General features: G+C 46.0%; 1 protein-coding gene across 1 annotated transcript in view; it reads left to right on the top strand.

Moving 5' to 3' along the window:
- ITGB3 (integrin subunit beta 3) overlaps window positions 1-19449 on the top strand; it is a 61317-nt gene extending 41868 nt beyond the window's left edge. Inside the window, exons 10-15 of the mRNA XM_083709297.1 lie at window positions 397-826; window positions 8611-8839; window positions 11499-11599; window positions 13682-13801; window positions 16271-16437; window positions 17070-19449. Coding sequence (XP_083565423.1) covers window positions 397-826; window positions 8611-8839; window positions 11499-11599; window positions 13682-13801; window positions 16271-16437; window positions 17070-17138 — 1116 coding nt within the window. The 3' untranslated portion in view covers window positions 17139-19449. The remainder of the gene's footprint in view (window positions 1-396; window positions 827-8610; window positions 8840-11498; window positions 11600-13681; window positions 13802-16270; window positions 16438-17069) is intronic.
- Window positions 19450-22244: the final 2795 nt, after the last annotated feature.

The following is a 22244-nucleotide window of genomic DNA, read 5'->3' as shown; positions in this document are numbered from 1 at the left end:
GAACTCTTAGAAACAGAAGCAGTTGTACAGTAATTCCTGTGAATTTCCTGAAAAGGTGATCCCCATGTCACGCAGTCCTTGGAAACTGCTCCAAGCACGAGGGTGTTTGCCCTATACTGCGATTTCTAAGAGCTGCATTAAGTGGAGAGACGTGGTCTCCCTCCCCCCCCCCCAATAAATGGACTGAGATTCTGCCCAGTTACTGAGCAAGAGAATGTCATCGCAACTCATTGCAACATTGCAAATGGGCAGCTTTGGTACGAATTGGGCAATTCCACTTCTAAGCTGTGAGAGATGGGTTATTAAAAGCACAGAACCCGAACGGTTGGGGGTTTTTTTAAGGTGTTTCCTTGAGGAAGGATGTGAGGGCAGTTCCGGGTGTCTTGCTCTTCCCAGGTGAGCTTCAGCATTGAAGCAAAGGTGCGTGGCTGCCCCGCGGAACCGCAGAAGACTTTCACCATCAAGCCAGTGGGCTTTGAGGACAGCCTGACGGTGCAGGTGAACTTCGACTGCGACTGCCATTGCCAAAAGTTTGCCAAGCCGGACAGCGATCTCTGCAGCAACGGCAATGGCACCTTTGAATGCGGCATGTGCCGCTGCCACCCGGGCCGCCTGGGCACCCAGTGCGAGTGCTCCGAGGAAGAATACAGCCCCTCGCAGCAGGATAACTGCAGCCCCCGCCAGGGGCAGCCTGCTTGCAACCAGCGGGGAGAATGCATCTGTGGCCAGTGCGTCTGCTACAGCAGTGACTTTGGCAAGATCTCCGGCAAGTACTGTGAATGCGATGACTTCTCCTGCGTCCGGTTCAAGGGTGAGCTGTGCTCTGGTAAGTGGGGAAATGTCTGTAGGGGGCTTGGAGAACTTGGGCTTTCGAGAACTTGGTGCAATTTGAAAACGAAAGGGCTCATGCTGCGTTCCGTTCGTCCCCTTCTCTGATCAAGCAGACTCACGGAAGTTGTAGCCCCAAACATCTGGCTGCTTGGGTGGGGGGCTGTTGGCGCACCGTAGGAATGGATGGCGCTCTCAAAACACTGCCGGCTCGCTCTCAAACGTTTTGTGTCTAGCCGGAAAGGTTCTGTTTCCTCCTCTGATTTTGCAGAGGAAGCTCTGCGCCCAATTGCAATGTCCCACTTTTGAATCGATCCGAGATTATGTTGCGGAAAGAGCAGTACCTCTTTAAAGGCATGTGCAGAGGCGTAGCATTGGGGGGGTGGCAGGGAGGGGACAGGGAGGCCACGGTCCCAGGCACACATTTTTGAGGGAGTGGTACCTACTCACAAGTCAGTAGTCAATACAGTGGTATCTCGGGTTACATACGCTTCAGGTTACATAAGCTTCAGGATACAGACTCCGCTAACCCAGAAATAGTACCTCAGGTTAAGAACTTTGCTTCAGGATGAGAACAGAAAGAGTGCTCTGGCGGCGCAGCGGCAACAGGAGACCCCATTAGCTAAAGTGGTGCTTCAGGTTAAGAACAGTTTCAGGTTAAGAACAGACCTCCAGAACGAATTAAGTGCTTAACCCGAGGTACCACTGTAGTAACAAAAAGTATGTATTCTGTGAAGAATTACAAACTCAAGTAGAAATTATAAACTCACACTCATAAAGATATGTGTAACACAATAATCCATTTCAAAGATTTTCTCTTTTTCACTCGACAATAATGTTGATCAAAGCTCAAGATACACGTTGATCTACCCACAAGTTGTTATCCCTGAGAAACGTAGAAAATAACAGGATATATTTATCCAAAAGTCTTCAAACTTACACAACCTTTTAAAAGTTAGCTGATGAAGGTGAATACATCGAAACAGGACCCTGTCCTGGCTTCTAATCTATAACTGACTTCTGACTTCTGCTCTATGGTTGAAACTGAGTCTCCATCTCCAAGCTGAGAAATTATAAGGATCAACATTATTGTCGAGTGAAAAAGAGTTAATCTTTGTAACGAATTATTGTGTTATACATATCTTTATGAGTTTGAGTTTGTAATCTCTACTTGAGTTTGCAATTCTTGTCAGAATACATACTTTTGAATGGATTAGTTTTTGTTACTATTGACTATTGACTTGTGAGTAGGGACCACTCCCACTATTGAAACTCACATTGGCCTGAGTTCTTGGTGTGCTTTTTTCTTGGTATATTTAATAACAAGAACTCCCAACTTATTTAACATATTTTTGAGGGGGCACAATCAGATGCCCCCACAACAGGCAGAGGCAGGTTGGTCTAGTGGTCAGGTGGATGGAGTCACCAGGTGAGGGGCCTGTTGGAGGTGGGCTCCGTTCACCCTCCATGTGGGCTCCACACAGCCGCCCCCCGTCGTGTGCCCCCACCCCAGCTCCCCAGTCCATCGGGTGTGGGGGGAACCACACTTGCTCCACCTCGGGTACCGGCAAACCACGCTATGCCACTGGGCATGTGCCCTGGTTCCTTTTCCTTCAGAGAATAATTAATTATCGATTTTTATCAACTTGCATCCAACAGTCAATGCTTTTTTTAAAGAGGTTTGTAGCTTTGGGCACACATCTCAAACACAGTGCCAACTGAAGTCTTTCTAACAATAATAAATGCATAGAACCAGCCAGTTCTGGACAGAAATAAAGGTGTTCCTGAGGAATAGCACTTCCCTTCCTAAGTGGTGTATCTGCTAGTCCTTGGCTCCTTTCCTTTAGAAGGAGGCCCCAAATGGCAAAGATTTAATTGTAGCTGAACTTTGATGTGGGAAAAGTACTCACTTACTTACTCTGTGAGGTCTGCCAGAAATCAGTTTCTTGCTGATCTATGTTAAGCAGATTACCCTGTCCAAGAGAGTTATTTGGGATACGGGAGGGAAAAAAGGGGAAAACATGGGGTTTGGATCTTGGAAGGGATTAAGAAATAAGTGCACTTTTGGCCTCGCTTTTGAAAGGGGGACCTGGAGGTTCCTGGCTGAAAGATAGTTCAGATAGATAGATAGATAGATAGATAGATAGATAGATAGATAGATACTGAAGGATACATAGATACTGAAAGATAGATCATAATGACCTTTGAGGACTTTTGTTTCAGCTATACATAGTAACTTTAATTCTGTTAACGTTTAATTGGTTTTTAGAAGAAGAAGAAGAGTTTGGATTTGATATCCCGCCTTTCACTCCCTTTAAGGAGTCTCAAAGCGGCTAACATTCTCCTTTCCCTTCCTCCCCCACAACAAACACTCTGTGAGGTGAGTGGGGCTGAGAGACTCCAGAGAAGTGTGACTGGCCCAAGGTCACCCAGCAGCTGCATGTGGAGGAGCGGAGACGCGAACCCGGTTCCCCAGATTACGAGACTACCACTACACGACACTATTTTTCCTATGTTGTTAGCTGTTTCCATTTTTACCTGTAAGCCACCTTGAGTGTTCCCATCAGAGAAAAAGGTGGGATATAAGTAATTACTATAATAACTATATATGCATAGGAAACTGAAACACACACATACAGAACCTTTTGTATTCTGCCATAGGAGGTAGGATTCAAAAAGTAATAACATTTTTATTTGAGCATTTGGTATTCACACCATAGCAAGCTCGTGGGTTACACAAAACTCTTATTCAGGCAGGAACTGAATTTGTTTACCTCCTCAAATAAGATTTCTGTGCAAGTGGAAAGCTTGATGTTGAAAGGGAGGGTGCCAGTTCAGCAGTGCTTCCTGGTCTGTGCTTGTAATTTATGACTTCTTGATCCAGACTTTGATTATGTCTGCTTCCCTGAAGGAGGAAAGGGCTGCTTGGGTGTGCCTTTCTTTTTAGTTACAGGATTCAGGGTGACTCAATGTGATAAGGACTGGTGGGGAAAGGGGCAACTGTTGTGGTTGTGTGAGCTGGGAGATTCATCCTTGCTCCTTGCACAGAGCAGCAGCGCATTCCGTTCCATATGAGTTTCTGTGTGTGTTGTGAAATACAACAAACATTGTGCAATGCGGCCATTTGAGATGTTTACAGCCCATTGATAAAGCGGGCATGCCATTCATTGCGTAAGCTGCTGTGATTCTTTTAGGAGAATACTGACCTTTGATACTCCATTCAGAGGATATCGTAGTAGAAATAAGACGCTCACATAAAGCATAGTTTGGCCCTGAATCCACCACTGAATTGGGAGATAATGTAGCCAAGCCGTCTCCTGACCATCCCTAAAAGGCTGAGAGGAAACAAGAGGTGGGAAGCCACAAAAGCCTTGAATCTCACTTGGAGATGAGTGAATCTGTCAGTGTTGGTTTTCCCTCGGTTTATCATTTTTCCTATCTTAACTTCTCCCCACATTTCCAGGTTAGGTCTGCGATTGAAATGAAAAGTACCCATGAAAATTCATCAGCATTTTAGTGTGAATTTCTCCTCTGATATGCACTTTCCGTACACAGTTTTGCCTCATCCGCACACTTCCGCAAAGCCGTTTTCCCTAAGGCAACACATTTTTGTAGGTTGCGTTTGCTAATTTATGCATTGCCATGGACACGTCGTTGCAGTACATGCATGTTCTCGGTTGTAAAACTGAGAGAATTTGGAAGACTGGCTGTGTTTCAGTTCACGTATGGTTTTCAAAAAGCATGGTTTGGCCCAAGCTCATTTCTAAATGTGAACTGAATTGAATTCCCCCAATCCCTCCTTCTTCTTTGGCGATCACTCGTAGCCGAGTAAGATTGTCTTCCAGAAACACGGTTTAAATAATGAGTCCATAAGTGACTGTGGAGGCCAATTCTGGATCCACACGTCCTTCCACAGTGGGAACATTAGTTCCCTGGCAGGAGTTGATCAATGTATGGATTTGCCAAGCGTGCCTTCCTCTTAGCACGTTTCTCCCTTTTGTCCTGAGTTTGAGTGTCTTCAAAGCCCATGACACCTTTGGTAAAGGCTGTTCTCCAGTTGGAGCGCTCATAGGCCAGTGTTTCCCAGTTGTCGGTGTTTATACTACATTTTTTTAGATTTGCCTTGAGACAGTCTTTAAACCTCTTTTGTTGACCACCAGCATTACGCTTTCCATTTTTAAGTTTGGACTAGAGTAGTTGCTTTGGAAGACAATAGTCAGGCATTCGCACAACATGACCAGTCCAACGAAGTTAATATTGAATAATCATTGCTTCAACACTGGTGATCTTTGCTTCATCCAGTACACTGATATTAGTTCGCCTGTCTTCCCAAGTGATGTGTAAGATTTTCGGAGACACCGTTGATGCAATCTTCCAAGAAGCCCATTGCCATAGAACAGACATGTCCAACTGGTTGATCGCAATCTACTGGTTGATCACTGGACATCTCTGGTTGATCGCGTGATCCTGATTGATTGGCCCCCCCATAAAAGAGCTCAACAACTTTGGGTCTTCCTCCCCAGAAAAAGCTCAACAACTTTGGTGAAGGGTCCCCCCAAAAATCTCAACAACTTTGGTCAATCCACTGGGTAGATCACTGCCAGTTTTTTTTATAGTGGGAGTAGATCGCAGTCTCTTGGGAGCTGGACATGTCTGCCATAGAGTACTCTCAGGCTTTAACATGGCAGTACTCAAAGGGAGAGGAAAGTACCCATTTCCCCCAGAGGCCTTTCCTGAGGTGTGCTGCAGTGCCACACGACAGGCAAAGGAAGCTGCCATCAGGTTGAGCACACAAATCAGGTCACAAATTTCAACATTTCCGGAATGGGAAATGTGGATGCTGAGCGTGGTTGCTCCCACTTCTTAATGGACCTTGTTCCTGTACTGCTGACCAGTGGCACACCTCGGGGGGTCTCAAATTTCAGTGAGCGCCTAAAACTGGCACCCTCTGCCTCTCGTCTTCCACTCTACATCATAGTTGTGACGCCCTACCTGTCGCGCCCCTGAGGCTCTGCACCCAATGCAACCAAACCGGCCGCGCTCCCCTGAATTTGCCTCTGCGTTCACAGTAGCTTGGCGCCCAGAAATGAAGCCGTGGAGATTTCCCGAGCATGGGAGTAGGGTTTTTATAAAACACACCATCATCACATGCATTTATTTGTGCCTTGAGGCTGCAGTTAAGCGTTGGAGCGAGACTGGTTTTTGTTAATTATTTAAAAAAGGTGCACAGATCTAACCCAGGGGAAGTGGGTTTTGGCATGTAAACGTGAAAGCCAGATAGATTTGCTACGGCTCCCAATTCCTTTTCTGTTCTTGTTGTTCTTTCCTCCACAAGCCTCGTCCTCCTCAGCAGCGTTTGACTAGGTCATTGTCTCCCGGTTCATTCCATCGGAGTAATTAATTCTAAAGCGAGTGACAAACATGCACGGCCTGTTCTCTCAGTTGGCATGTGTTTTCCTCAGTGTCACTAGAGACTCCCCCCTCCCAAACCAGCTGTTTTCCTTCTCTTCCCCCCCCCCCCCGCAGCCCAGCCGTGATTCACTTGAGTTTCTCATTAACCAGTCTTCTTCATAGTTAGCAGAGGGTCTACAGGCTGCCACACACCCACTGTCCCAGGAGTGCGTGGGCAGAGCTGGGCACCTCAGAGAAAACATTTCCGCCGAATATTTCCACGGCAGCCTTTCGTGGGGGCTCCAGATTGGAGCGTGTGCCGCCCCCCCACACAACTAATGGTCTAACTGCATCAGTGGTTTAGCAAGGTCAGCACCTAGGTGGGAATTAAATGTAAGCACAGGCCTTGGTGTCTGGCAACTGTGAGGTAAATTATTAAGAGTATACCCTCTGTTGCCTTGGCCCCTTCCCCAACCCAGGGAGAATGTCTGCGCCAGCTGATACTATTTTTTTTTTAAAATAACTTCATTGAATACAGTGGTACCTCAGGTTACATACGCTTCAGGTTACATAGCTTCAGGTTACAGACCCCGCTAACCCAGAAATATTACCTCGGGTTAAGAACTTTGCTTCAGGATGAGAACGAATTGTGCAGCGGTGGCGCAGTGGCAGCAGGAGGCCCCATTAGTTAAAGTGGTACATCAGGTTAAGAACAGTTTCAGATTGAGAACAGACCTCCAGAACGAATTAAGTTCTTAACCCGAGGTACCACTGTAATACAATTAAATTTCCAAAAAACACAATTATTTGCATATTTACCAAACATAAACTGTAGAAGAAAATAAAAAGTAAGAAGAAACGAAAAAAGAAGAAAGAAAAAGAAGAAAAGAAAGAAAATGAAAGAAAATGCTGTTTTCCATAAACAGTAATTCCAGAATTACACTTACACACGTTATAAAATACAAAACTTGACGAAAATATCTTAAAAGACTTCCACTGCCTAAACCACACTTCTTTGGTTATTTTATTCTCCTTTACCTCTGCTCTTCACTTCTAGCTGATACTATTTTATGTAATTTATCACGTTCGTTTCTCACCCTTCCTCTGAGGACAGCAAAAGGGGTTATCCTGTTTTATCTTCATAGGAACCTGGGGTGACAGGTGGGGTGGAGCAGGTAAAAGTTAAGTTTGAGGGAGTTATTAAGAGGGTTGCCAACCAGCTAGGTAACCCACTGGCTTGGCTGTTTTGGGCAATTCCCTCCACCCATTGCCAGGTAATGGAGGCAAAAGTTCCCCCTCCCGGCTCTGCTCTGACCTTTTCAGCTCTTTATATATCTATTGTACACATGCCTGAGAATTACAATCATAAGATCACACATTTGTACCTTGTTTGCCACCCACCCACCCTCATCCTTCCTCAGTGACAGCCTGGGTGGCTGCCTTGTCATCTTGCTTGCTTGGTGGTGGCAGTAGAGCGATAAGAACGTCAATGGGGCATTTGAGCCAGTAAGCGCCACCGCCACCCCACCCACCCCCTGGGTCCACAACACTGCTGCCTATGTTGGTTAGCCTGGCCCCCAGCCCTGCCAGTGAGCCCTCTGACCATGGGATATCACCAGTCAGTTAAGCCAAGCAGACTATAGCAGCAGTAGTTACGGATGTTGGGTAATTTGTACACATACTTTCAAGCATATGTTTGCAGAAACCTTTGGAGAAAAGGTATGTAAATAATAATAATAATAATAATAATAATAATAATAATAATAATAATAATAATAAATTTCTATACTGCCCTTCATCTGAAAATCACTTGGTGTTTTTACAATATAAGTGGAAGTTGAATTCTGAGTCTATGGCCACATCATGAACTTTTCATTTGCTGCGTCAGAATTGTAGCACACGGACAGCTCCGATTCTTACCTCTGTATTGCAGGCAAGGGTGTCAAAAGAAATTTTGCAGACCTCATACACCATTTTTGCTCTGTCCCATTGAATGAATGGGTGAATCCTTATTTGTGTCAGCCATCGGCCATAGCAATAAAACAACAATACGATGTGGAAAGAATAGAAATAAAAAGTCAATTACATAAAAAACATTTTTGGGTTTTGAAGCAATAGTCAAAAAGTGTCTCGCTTCTCGGCCTTTTGACTAAGATCAAGTGTAGTATCTGCTCTGTCCTAATGTGCACTCTGCTTCGACGGGTATGGGGTTTTTGCTTTTTGTTTTGGTTGGGGAGAAAGAGGGGTGAGAGTCGGTAACCTGAATGCTAAAACTGCTCCCTTGCAGCTCACACGTTGTGCTCTCTGGTAAAGGCCTCCTGCGCCCCCACCCCTCCTGTTTAATTTGGGCTCCAACACCGGAACATAAATCGCATTGTGATTTGCCTGCAGGTCATGGGGAATGCGTCTGTGGCGACTGCGCGTGCGACCCCGACTGGACGGGAGCCTACTGCAACTGCACCACCCGGACTGACACCTGCATGTCTAGCAACGGGCTGGTCTGCAGCGGACAAGGCCGCGGCTACTGTGCCTGCGGGAAATGCGTCTGCACCCAGCCTGGCTCTTATGGAGACACCTGTGAGAAGTGCCCAACCTGCCCTGATGCCTGCACTATCAAGAAGTGAGCAAGAGGGAGCTGTGATTGTGTGTGTGTGTATGTGTGCGCCAGTTGTCTGTCGTTTCCCAAAGCAACACAAAATCATTAAAGTAAACATCATAGCAGGAGGAAGACTGCATTGGCACAGTCCCCCAGGTATTTGAGTAGACTTGTAAATAGGTACAGTATCTGTACCTTTCTCTCAGAAATGAATTACTAGTTCCCATAAATCTCTCTGGGTGGGTTTTTTTTTTTTTTTTTTGCAAAGAGAGTGTAGAGTTTTCCTGAAGTCTGTGTGTTCATGCTTTAGTCTCTCTTTCCAGTAGTCATATTGCTGTTAAGATACATAATCCATATTGCTGGAGCCTTGCCAATTCACTGGTAGGGTTATCACATAAGGCTATGCCAAATCATGGCTAGGGTGGATTTGAATTTGACATGTAGAATATTAGGGTGCAAGGTTGCATTCTTAACTCTGATGATGATAATAATAATTATTATTATTAATAATAATAACTTATACCCTGCCCATCTGGTTGTGTTTCCCCAGCCACTCTGGGCGGCTCCCAACCGAATATTAAAAACACAATACAGCATTAAACATTAAAAACTTCTCTATTTGCTATGCCGCTCAATTTGAATGGGCCTTCGCTGGAACAGCAAAGTACAAGTTTCAGGAAGACCGAAATTTTAATAAGGAATGGGGAAAATTTATAACTTATCTTAAAGACCATTGTAAAACAGCTAAATTCATTAGTAGGATTGGAACAGCACTTGCAGTTTAAGGTTGATGCTGGACATAATGGGAAGAGATAAAGGATTTGGATTATCATAAAAGATGCGGGAGGAACTGATTAATAATAAGACCCACACAGGGAGGATGGAAGTCCAGGAGATTCCTTGGAATCTTGTTTTTTTATTATTTATGTTTGATACATCTCTGTAAAATTTTAAGTTGAAAAATCAAATAAATAAATTTTAAAAACAACAACAAAGTACAGTCGTACCTTGGAAGTCAAACAGCCTAGTTCTTGAATGTTTTGGCTCTCGAACGCCGCAAACCTGGAAGTGAGTGTTTTCAAATATTCTTTTGGAAGCCGAATGTCCAACAGGGCTTCCACGGCTTCCAGTTCGCTGCAGGAGCTGTGCTTTGGTTTACAAATGTTTTGGAAGTCAAACAGACTTCTGGAACAGATTCCGTTTGACTTCCAAGTTTGAAAAGTTGACCAAAATGAAAAAAAAAAGAAGGGAGCAAGGGGAATGTAAAAGCTTTAATCAACCCTTCGTTCTTACCCACTCATCCTGAGATTTCATTCCTTCTCATGAAGAATAATAAGAATAATTTATTATTTGTACCCCGCCCATCTGGCTGGGCTTCCCCAGCCACTCTGGGCGGCTTCCAACAAAGATTAAAAATACATTAAAATGTCGCACATTAAAAACTTCCCTGAACAGGGCTGCCTTAAGAAGTGGCCTAAAACCCTGAAATATTATTCATAATTACTATTTATAAATTCTTACATTTTTCTAGGCACACTGCAAATACTCCATTTTCAGATCAAGTCTGTGGCTGCAGGCCTAACGGTCTAGCCAATATGACACAGGAGGAATGGGGAGGGAGCAAGAAATGAGCTAACTTGGGCGCTAGTTGTTAAAGTGGCATTGTAGTTCTTCTGATGACTGGCTGAAAAAAGGAGACGGTTCAGGGAGGAGCCCAATGAATGGGGAACGTGCTCCACTCCCCCCCCCCTCTCCCTCTGCTGCAGTCAGGTAGGACTGTGGCTAACAGAGTGACGGTTTAGGAAGAGCTAAAGGGCAGCTGGGCGAGGCTGATGGAATGGGCTGTATTGTCTCGCTCCTCTGTCAGAAGCAGTCACCGGGTCAAACCCTGAGACATGTTGATCCCTAAAGGTGTGTCGTACTCTGGGAGGAAGGACACATGCCTTCAGTAGGGGGGAGACTGGGGGAGTGGGGTGCCAGAGATCCTGCTGAAATCCTAATGCAGTCGTACCTTGGAAGTCGAACAGAATCCGTTCCAGAACTCCGTTCGACTTCCAAAATGTTCAGAAACCAGTATACCTGAAGGAGCATCTCCACCTCCATCGTTCTGCCCAGACACTGAGGTCCAGCGCCGAGGGCCTTCTGGTGGTTCCCTTGCTGCGAGAAGCCAAGTTACAGGGAACCAAACAGAGGGCCTTCTCAGTAGTGGCACCCGCCCTGTGGAACGCCCTCCCACCAGATGTCAAAGAGTAAAATAACTACCAAACTTTTAGAAGACATCTGAAGGCAGCCCTGTTTAGCGAAGCTTTTAATGTTTAATAGGTTATTGTATTTTAGTGTTCAGCTGGAAGCCGCCCAGAGTGTCTGGGGAAACCCAGACGGATGGGCGGGGTATAAATAATAAATTATTATTATTATTATTATAAAGCGCGGCTTCTGATTGGCTGCAGGAAGCTCCTGCAGCCAATCAGAAGCTGTTGAACCTGCGTCGGATGTTCGGCTTCGAAAAGAAGGTTCGACAACTGGAATACTCACTTTCGGGTTTCGGTCATTCAGGAGCCAAGGCGTTTGAGATCCAAGATACGACTGTATAGCCTCTGTTTTTGCAGTCATGGGATGTGGAGCCAGCATCCCTCGGCCTGCTTCATTATTCTCACTGTAACTGCTTCTTCCTCTTACGCAGGGAGTGCGTGGAATGCAAGAAGTTTGAGAGGGGGGCCCTGATGGAGCAAGAGACCTGCAACCGCAACTGCCGGGACGAGATTGAATTGGTGCAGGAGCTTGGTGCGTAAGAAACATGGGGCTCTCTGCGTGACCAAGAGACCTGCCTCAGGAAGGGATGGCAACTGTGCCAGTTCTTTCTTGTGTGATTAACAGCCACCCAAACCCAACACCATTCTTCCTCTCGTATTTTAGCTGCCAGCCATGTTTTCTTTTAGCAGACGCTTTGGGATGACAGAAAGAATAACTTCTGCGTGCAATGTGTACGTAACAAGAGGCGGAAATGAACGGCCTCTAATCTCATTCAAAACGGGCAAATGCTACATATTTCACGCACAAAAACCTAGGGAGCACCAATGATTCCAAACAGGTACCTTAAGAGGTACCTGCTGCCTTGCAGGACGTCTTTGGGACTAGAAAGGGATAAGAGTAAACTCTGCACAAATCCAGAGTGGAGTCCCTAAGACTGTTGGATGGTTCCTTGTACGCCTCCTTCCGACAACTCCTGCAGCCAAGCTAGTGCCTATGTATTTCTCTGCTTTCCTTTGGGCCACATCTGGGAGGCACTGAGGGGGTCTTTGCTAGAGACGGGAAGGCCTGGAGGGAAACTGGGAAAATGGAGGGGAAACCAGGTTTTTTTCTGTTTTCCCCCCCTAAAGCCATTTTACCCCAGAAAAGAAATGAAAAAAACAACAACAACAGTTTGATATAGTTTGCGTATTCCACCCCCACCCCATTTTTCCAGGAAAAAACTGCTACGGGGGAAATCCTGGTTTGGTTTGGTTTTTTTGTTTTTCCCCAGGTTTTTTCCCAGGCCTTCCTATCTCTAGGACTCTTGGCCCAGGACCTACATAGGCCCCACCAGGCTTGTGCCATGAAAAGGAGGTGCGCTCCATTGTCTCTCTTGAGAGAGGCAGATGCCAACGGCCTTAAGAGGACTCCATCCAGAACTCCTCAGACTCCATTGGTTTAAGGCAGTTTTCCCCAAACATGGGTCCCCAGGTGGTGTTGGACTACAACTCCCATCATTCCCAACCAGTATGGCCAATAGGGATGATGGGGCTTGTAGTCCAACACCAGCCGGTTAGGTGCAATGATCGGGGAAGACTATGGTCTATGGGATGCAACGTCTCAATAGGTCCACCACCTCCATGGAGTCGAATGATAGCTACAAACCTAAATCTCATCAGGAAGTGGCCTAACTGCAACAAGAGTGTTAGGATGAATTGCATAGATAGCTCAGTTGGTTGGAGCGTGGTGCTGATAATGCCAAGGTTTGCAGCTTTGATCCTCGTATGGGACGGCTGCGTATTCCTTCATTGCAACTCTGATTCGATGAATTCCCTCACATCTAGAGTACATCTAGAGCTCAGAATACCTGACCCAGAGTGTGGCCTGCCACATGTATTGCGTGTTGTAGTCCAAAAAATTCCAGAGGGCATCATGTTGGGAAAGCTGTATCTAGAGCCCAACACCAGCTACAAACATTCAACTAGACTAGAATAGGAGATGGAATTCATGTAGAGTACAGCAGCCTCCTCCCATGAGCCCTGAGACAATGTTGGCAATGAATCGAGGACCCAGGCTTACAGATTCAAATCAGCTTATGAGTATTTGATTAGGAACACTTGCTTTTTGTGTGCCCCCAATCTGAATGCTTCTGAACTTCCCAAGGGCACCTGTTGGGCCAACTCCTGAAAGCGAGGGATGCGGGTGGCGCTGTGGTCTAAACCACTGAGCCTCTTGGGCTTGCTGATCAGAAGGTTGGCGGTTTGAATCCCTGCAATGGAGTGAGCACCCATTGCTCTGTCCCAGCTCCTGCCAACCTAGCAGTTTGAAAGCACGCCAGTGCGAGTAGATAAATAGGTACCACCGTGGCGGGAAGGTAAATGGCATTTCCGTGCACTCTGGCTTCTGTCACAGAAGCGGTTTAGCCATGCTGGCCACATGACCCAGAAAGCTGGGACAAACGCCGGCTCTCTCGGCCTGAAGCAAGATGAGCGCCGCAACCCCATAATCTCCTTTGACTGGACCTAACCATCCAGGAATCCTTTACTTTTTACTTTACTTACTCCTGAAAGCGCTATGTGTAGGACTAAATGTTTCCATGTTCTTTCTTCTCACCTGCCCCCTCCCCTTATGTAGGAGACAAGGGGAAGGATGCTGTGAATTGCACTTACAAGGACGAGAATGACTGCGTGGTACGTTTCCAGTACTATGAAGACTCCAGCGGCAAGTCCATCCTCTATGTCATTGAGGAGCCAGGTGAGGATGAAAAGCCACGTAAATGAGGCTTGATCTTTGGAGATTAGTGCCCCCTGCCCTGCTTAATCTACAACCTGAGAAATGCAGCTGCAGCGATGCACACAAAACTTCAGATACTTTCATTAGTGGGGGGGGGGCTTTTAAAGAAGGTTCCTTCTACAAGGAACTTACAAACTTAATTTATGTGTTGGGGAAGAAAAAGAGAAGAAGTAAGGGAGATGTTCGTTTGTCAAAGAGTTCGTTTGTCTGCTGTGCCAACACAGCAGAACATACCCAAGACTGCTTATGTAGTAGATGAGGGTCAAGCCAAAGGCTTCATGGGAAAATGGGGATTTGAAGGAAGAGAGAAACTGGAACCACATACATGGCCAAGGAAGGTATGGGGAATCAGGAACTTAATAGGCAGATCTCTGTTAAGCTAGAAGTATCAAGTTGGGAACATTTTGAGCAGTGATGACTTAAGCAAAACCAAACCGAAGCAAACATTATTTATACAGTAGTTTATGCTGCACCTTAAAAGGGCCCCCAGAGTGCCTGACAGTAATAAAAGCATAAATAGAATGAAACAGAATACCTTTTTTTTTTTTTGCTTAGGATAGCAAATTCTGCCCCTGTCTGTGCCTGCTGATAGATCAGCAAAGGGGAGCGAGAGCTATAGTCTGTCTCCCGCCTGCCTGATAAGGCTTGTGAGCAAAAGTTCCAGGGATCGTCATATAACCCCAAAAGAGAATGACGGAGATTGGGCGAGTTCAGGGTAACCTGGCCCTAGACCCCCAAAAGAGAATGAATAAAGGCACCAACAAATGCACCCCTAGCCACAAGGGGCATGGACCTGGCCAGTGACTCAGATGTAGCTGTGTTGCACAGAGGAGATTGACACCCAGCTGGGATAGATTACGTGGGCCAGGCCAGACTTCAGTGGGGAGCAGTTTTGAGGCCAGCTAATGCATGGTGGGAAACCACAAAGCTGCCAGTTCTCTTGCGACTCCATGGGACTTAACGCATAAAGTAATGCGGAAGTAAGATAGAGTTGGAAATCTTTGGCTATCCAGTATGCTTTCTGGGGAGGATCTTGCGACAGTTGCTGCATCATCAAAACATCATCAGAGACTGTTGAGACCTGCAACCCCCTCCAAGGTAGGATTCCAACTGCCTGAGTCATTGTACACAGTGGCCTAACTATGCCTTGGTCTTCCAGGAAGGAGGTTCTTAACTGTGTTGATCTGGCTGTTAGGGAGGCTTTGGTTGTGCCACATTGGATCTGATCCTCTGTCGTTTATGTCCTTGTCTTGGGCTGGGCCTAGATGAGAGTTTATCCCACGTTTGATTTAGCGCTATAGCACTTGAATTGCAGAAAATGCAAGTGTCGGATCAGAACTAGGACTGAGACGAAGGTGTGGAGGTATTTTGCGAAAATCCGATCCCCTTCTCAGTTAAGTGTAAATGTCTCCTAAAATGCCCATCTTCCACCTAGCTGGGCCTCTAGCAAATGAGCCCGGCTTGCAGAAAACCTATTAGAACTGATTCACACGTGACATGTGCAGCTGTTGATGGCTAGCAGCTGAATGTGTGGTCATAACTCGATGTGGCAGTCGTGAAGAGATGTTGAACATGCATGTGAGAAACAGAACCATCAGCTGGGCACAAAAGGCCCCCAAGCTCTCTGTCCCCACAATAATACTCCCACAGCTCAGAAGCAGAGACCAAATATCTTGAGGTGGTTCTTACAGAGCAACTGCTTCTGGTGAATAAGGCAGGGGAGCCACTCTCAAAAAAGGGATTTATGTATGCCACGACTGTGGCTTGTGTTTCGTTAGAAGATATCCCACTTTATCACTACCCGAAGGAGTCTCAAAGCGGCTAACATTCTCCTTTCCCTTCCTCCCCCACAACAAACACTCTGTGAGGTGAGTGGGGCTGAGAGACTTCAGAGAAGTGTGACTGGCCCAAGGTCACCCAGCAGCTGCATGTGGAAGAGCGGAGACGCAAACCCAGTTCACCACATTACAAGTCTACCGCTCTTAACCACTACACCACACTGGTGTTTTCCAAAATGGAAAATGAGCAAGCTTCCAACTATAGAAGAATGGCAACATAAACTGACAGAATATGCATAGCTTGTGAGCCTAACATATAGAATAAGAGAACAAGAAGAACATACGTTGAAAGAAGATTGGAAAATGTTTATTGAGTATATGTGCATATTTGAAAACGTGGACAGCATTAAGATAAATTTGACAATGTAAATAAGTTTTGATGGATGTAGTGCAAAATGAACTATGGAAAGAGAGGAAGGGAAGTCATTGAGGGGAGCCACTCTCATGTGGGATGGGAATTATCATCGTGCATTCTCAGTAGAGATCTCTACTGGTGTGCAGATGTGAGTTGTGGAGAACGGATGGGAATACCAAAGTAGGAAACTTGGGAAGATTTGTAGCCCTTGCGGGATAACACGTGCTTCTCTTGCAGACTGTCCCAAGGGGCCGGACATCCTGGTCGTTCTCCTTTCTGTGACGGGAGCCATTTTGCTTATTGGCTTGGCTACTCTGCTCATCTGGAAACTGCTCATCACCATCCACGACCGGCGGGAGTTTGCCAAGTTTGAAGAAGAGCGGGCCAGGGCTAGATGGGACACGGTGAGAAACACGAGAGGTGGTTGATGGGGGAGTAGAGAACAGCCCTGCAACCATTTCTGCTGCAGCGGAGGAAAGAGTTTCTTGCAGTGATCCCTAGTTCAGCTTCCATATTCTGGCAATCCTCATGTTGTGGATCATGCCAGCCACAAATATCAGGCTTATACCAGTTTTCAAACTAGACATTGAGGGGGAAACAGTGTGGGTGTCGCCAACTCACATCCATTCCTATTTCTCCAGCACTGCGCTGCTGAAAAAACATATGACTAGACTCATTGTGTTAGCATTTCCTGCCCTTTGCTCTGCTTCATTAACTAATGCCTGCAGGGAAGGAGAGAAAAACGCTAAAATAACGATGACATGTCATGTTCTCAAATGCACGCTGCCAGGGAGATATGCTAGAACCCGTGTGCTTTGGGTCTGTTACAGAATCCTGGGGTTGTCAGTTTGGTGAGAATAATTAGAGATTCCAAGCCCTGCCTTGCATAATTATGTTTGCCAGGGATCACTCGGGCAAGAGAACTGTTAAGCTGGTTTAAGCCTATACGCAGACACCTTTTGACAATGGCCGTGAATTAGCAGGTACAGGTTATGGTTTGTGCCAACTCCTTTACGCTGCTATTTCTCCGTTTCAGGCCAACAACCCATTGTACAAAGGAGCTACCTCGACCTTCACCAACATCACGTACCGTGGGAATTCGTGAAGAGAGACAAGGCCTTGCAGGGCCTTCCTTACTGATGTTTACAGAACAGTCTGTGTTGCGCTGGCATGTGTTTTCTGTGTGCGTATGTGAGATGTTTTAACAGCTGTTGCTCAAATGGTTCCGGAGCTTTTGCTCTGCGTTGTTCTGCTGCCGTGTGTGAACTATGCACTATGCTTCCGAGATTCTCTGTTTACCTCAGCTCACCTAGTACTGTGGGCCCAGCAGACCCCTATGCTGAAGGAGAAAGCAGGCCTCTCTCATCAGTGGGAACAGCATTGCGCAAATTCCTCAGAGGGGACACTCTAGTTGAATAAAATTAAGGGGCAGGAATGTTGAGATGCAATCTAACTCTGAAGGATTTTACTAATCAGGTTGGGAATTGGGGAGTTTTCCCTTCGGAAACAAACTTCCCCAGTTCAGATTATTACTAACTCACTCCTAGCTGAGCCCAAACTCCTCCCGAAGTTTCACACCTGGTTTGAAACGGCTCAGCTGGTGAAATCTTTCACTTGCTGTTGCTGCCGCCGCTTTCCCTCCTCAACCGAAGTTACCAGTCAGTTGGCTCAGGTGGGCATGGGAAAGCTATCTTGCAAGGCCTCCCTGGTGTCTTAGGTGATACTTGCCAGCATTTCTGGCACAAGGATACTTGGGAGAGATAGTTCCCATGGATCCTAATTCCTAAGGGGAGTAGGAAAGCTTTGAGAAAAGGGAACAGAGGAGCCGTCACTTGGCTGACAAGATCCCAAGGCTCTGTAGTGCTGTGGACACAACTGCAAGCATGGCGAGACCGAACTTCTAAATAGGTTCAGAAATAGAAAGCATTTTCTGGAATTTTGAGGGGCGTGCGAAATTATTTTCGGAACCTGTTTCAAACTGATCTAGCTTTTACTGTACCAAAAACAATGCACTGCATACTGTTTTTAAAATATATATAATATACCTCTTGCTATTCTCATCCCCAGAGTAAGTAATAAGTGTTTTGTATTTAACTTCTAGAAAAACAAGAGATGCTGATGTATTTACAAGCTTGCCCCTGACCGTTTTGTGACCCTCCCTAATCATTCACAGGGCTCAGTTTGTTAAGGGACAAAAGGCACTCTGCACGTGCTTGAAGGTACTTCTTTTTGCACAATGGCTCCGCGTGTTCCGAGGCTGAGCCCCTGGGTTCAAATCAAGCCCTTTGCACAGCATCTCTCACCTTTGTGCTGCATCGCCAACTTGATAATGCTGACGGTTTGGGGAAGGGTCATTGCTCACTGATAGAGCGTGTATTATGTTATGCAGCAAGGCTGGGGAAGACCTGGGAGAGCTGCTTTCTGTCAGAGTAGACCGTAGCAGGCTAGATGGCTTGGTAGCTTGACAAGGTATTCTCCTAGGTTCATGTCAATCAGGAGCTCCTTCGTCAAGATGTGGTATGTGTCTCTGAGCTGTCGTTGTCTCACATGTTCCTGAATCCTCAGAGCCTCACTATGGGGGCAAGTTCTTAGCTCCTGCCTTCTTACTCAGGGAACCAAAGATTCGCCTTAAGGAGATGAGACTCCAGTGTCCTGGGTGACCTAACATTTTCCTCAGGTTTGTTGAAGGGGGTCAGGAATATGCTGAAGCAACCTGCCCAACGAAACCATCTTTTTCTTGGCTTGCGTCACCCAGTACAGCTAGATGGGTCTCCCCTCCTCCATCTTTGTTGGGCAGTGAACTATTCTGGTAGATGGGTATTTTCGCCATTGGCCCTTCTGACCGTGGAAGGTGGCTTCTTGACCTGAGACCCATAGTCATTAAAAGAGATGAGGATTCGCAGAAAATTTGATGCCCTCTTTCCTCTCCTTCCCAATTCTCAATCCACTGCTTACGCCAGCGCTTCCATCGCCCCAAGCTTCCCACGTGCAGGCTGGATCCATCAGCCAAAGTATCTCCCATTGCCGTCACAAACTTCCGACCCTGGAATTAAGAAAAAGAGGCTGCAGTTAGTCTGTTGGGAGTGACAAAATGTAGGTCGGAAGAAGTTGAGTTCACATGGCACCAGCTTCCAAGTTACTCCTTTTCCCGTTCGCACAATGGATCTATTCTTCTGGGTTTCTCAACTCCTTGCCCCATCCGACCCCCCCCCCCCAGCCCCACCTGTCCTCTTTCGGTTTTGCTGGATTCTGGGAAGGAGAGATAGGTGCCAGGAAGGAAGCCTGGGAACATATTTAGAAGGGGACAGGCAGGGCTGTGTTGATTTGGGTGAAAAGCAGGTCTTGTTGAGGGCAATGATGTGATGGAATGAAGACTCTTGTCACACGCAAATAAAATCAAATTGTCTCAACCCACAGATTTGCCTGGCTTCTCTTAGTCATTCATTTGTCTCTTCTTTTTTTGCTCTTAGCCCAATGACAACTTTAACACAACGCCGCAAATTGCTATTGCTGGTGAAATGAGAATGTGGAAGCAAATCTACCTATTTCCGGAACTGTGCTAGGTACAGAAAGGAGCACCTAAAATAATACAGTGGTGCCTCGCAAGACGAAAAGAATCTGTTCCGCGAGTCTCTTCGTCTAGCGGTTTTTTCGTCTTGCGAAACAAGCCCATTGACGGCTTAGCGGATTAGCGCTATTAGTGGCTTTTAGCGGCTTATCGGCTTAGCGGATAAGCAGATAAGCGGCTTAGCGGCTTAGAAAAAGGGGGGGGAACTCGCAGGACATTTTCGTCTTGCGAAGCAAGCCCATAGGAAATTCGTTTTGCAAAGCACCTCCAAAACGGAAAACCCTTTTGTCTAGCGAGTTTTCCGTCTTGCGAGGCATTCGTCTTGCGGGGCACCACTGTATGTGGGATGGATTACTTTTTCCAGTGAGGAACCACACTAAAGTGTTGGGGGGTGGGATGGATTGGGAGGAGGCACTGTAGAAGTTTATAAAATCATTCTCGATTTTATAGCCGGTCCAGTCCCCAGAAAGTAACAAGAGGCAGTCTTAAATGCTCAATTTTAGTGGTTGCTAGACTGCTTTATCCTTATGATTGTAAATCTAAAGAGAGTTTTGGAACAAGAATTATTTTTTTACCAAATGTTCAATAGGTTCAGAATAGACAGGATGAACTGGACAAAATAATACTGGACAGAGTTGACAAAGGGAAATGTTGAGGCAGTAGTGACATCTAGGGGCATTTTGTGGGATTTCATCATATCCAAACACCCTGAGCATTCTACTGTAAAAACAATATTTGCATACTTCCGAGTATTCGAAACTCATGTAATATAATATAATTAATATAATAATATACATTACAATATTTACAGAATTATTTACTGATTAAAATATTTATATTCATTTATAAAGTATCAGGGAGGTGTGCAGCAATATAAACCATTTAGAAAAACTTTAAGAGCAATACAAAGCCACCATGAAAACAATTGGTTACCCGAGTATTTTTTTAATTTAACAAAATCTGCACAGGCCTTACAGCATTTAAAAAAAAAGTATTCAAGAGGTGGCTGAAAATTAAAAGAGAGAGAGAGAGAGAGAGAGATTGCAGAATGCCTTCACAGCATCAGTGACACAAAATGCTTGACTTCTGATTGTGACCAGAAGTGCTTTTTTCCCCTGGGGGTGCACATACCCCTAAACATCCTGTGCATGTTTGTACTTTTGTCTATTTACTGTATTTATTTCCCCCAATTTGAACTATAAAATGGTGATTTTCTTGAGTCAAAATGAGAGTACCCCTAAACATTTTTTTAGGAAAAAAACTCACTGATCATACCTATACAGTGGTACCTCAGGTTAAGTACTTAATTCGTTCCGGAGGTCCGTTCTTAACCTGAAGCACCACTTTAGCTAATGGGGCCTCCTGCTGTTGCCGCGCCGCCAGAGCCCGATTTCTGTTCTTATCCTGAAGCACTATTTCTGGGTTAGCGGAGTACGTAACCTGAAACGCATGTAACATGAGGTAACACTGTATACAATTACCGTATTCTTCCATGTATAAGCTGAGGTTATTTTATTAAAAAATTACGCTAAAAAATGGGGGTCGTCTTATACACAGATAGTGAAGAGGTGGGACAGGCGATTGGTGGCTGCCACAAGCAGGAGATTGTCAGCGGTGTTTGTGTGGGTGAGACAATGTTTGCTGGTTATAGGCTGCGGCAGCAATTGGGCAGGCGATTGGTGCTTGCTTTCAGCAAGCGTGCAGACGATTGGTTGTTTCGTCAATGTGCGTGTGATTGGCTGTGGCGGTCTTGCGGGTGAGCGTTTTTCGGCAATCCCCCCCAAAAAAAGCTCAGCAACTGTGGGCAATCCCCCCCCCCCAAGCTCAAAACCTCTTGGCAATCTCCCCCCCCCTTTTCTCTATTTTTAGTCCCAAGAAAGAGGGGGCGTCTTATACACGGGGGCGTGTTATACACAGAAAAATACGGTACATCTTTTTTGCGGGTGGTTGATGGGGTTGAGGGAGGAAAGCCAAAGAAGAGCAACTTGCCTAAGGTCCCGTAAACGAATTTACAGCAAAACTGAGAATCAAACCAAGGACTTCTTGTTTTATAGCCCCAAATGCAACCTTTTGCACATTTACTCAGAAGTAAGTCTCAGGGTAGCGCTGTGAGTTAAACCACAGAGCCTAGGACTTGCCGATCAGAAGGTCAGCGGTTCAAATCCCCACAACGGGGTGAGCTCCCGTTGCTCAGTCCCTGCTCCTGCCAACCTTGCAGTTCGAAAGCACATCAAAGAGCAAGTACATAAATAGGTACCGCTCTGGCGGGAAGATAAACAGCGTTTCCATGCGCTGCTCTGGTTTGTCAGAAGAGGCTTAGTCATGCTGGCCACAAGACCTGGAAGCTGTACGCCGGCTCCCTCGGCCAATAAAGCGAGATGAGCGCCGCAACCCCAGAGTCGGTCACGACTGGACCTAATGGTCAGGGGTCCCTTTACTCCATGAGTTCAGTGAGGCTTATTCCAAGACAAGTAAAGCTACTCCTACTGCCCTGTGATCATGGGGTGAAGGAGGTCAGGATAAAAATGCGCGAAACAAATCAATCTTTGTGAGCTTTGTAACATTGTTGGGCATCTTTGCCATCCTGCATAAAATGAACCATTCTGGTCTCATGACCATGTGTTCCTCCTACTGCTTCACTCC

This window comes from Podarcis gaigeae (genome assembly GCF_964106915.1).
Source record: "Podarcis gaigeae genome assembly, chromosome: 13".
NCBI classification, from domain to species: domain Eukaryota; kingdom Metazoa; phylum Chordata; class Lepidosauria; order Squamata; family Lacertidae; genus Podarcis; species Podarcis gaigeae.
This window is presented reverse-complemented; position numbering and strand designations above follow the sequence as displayed.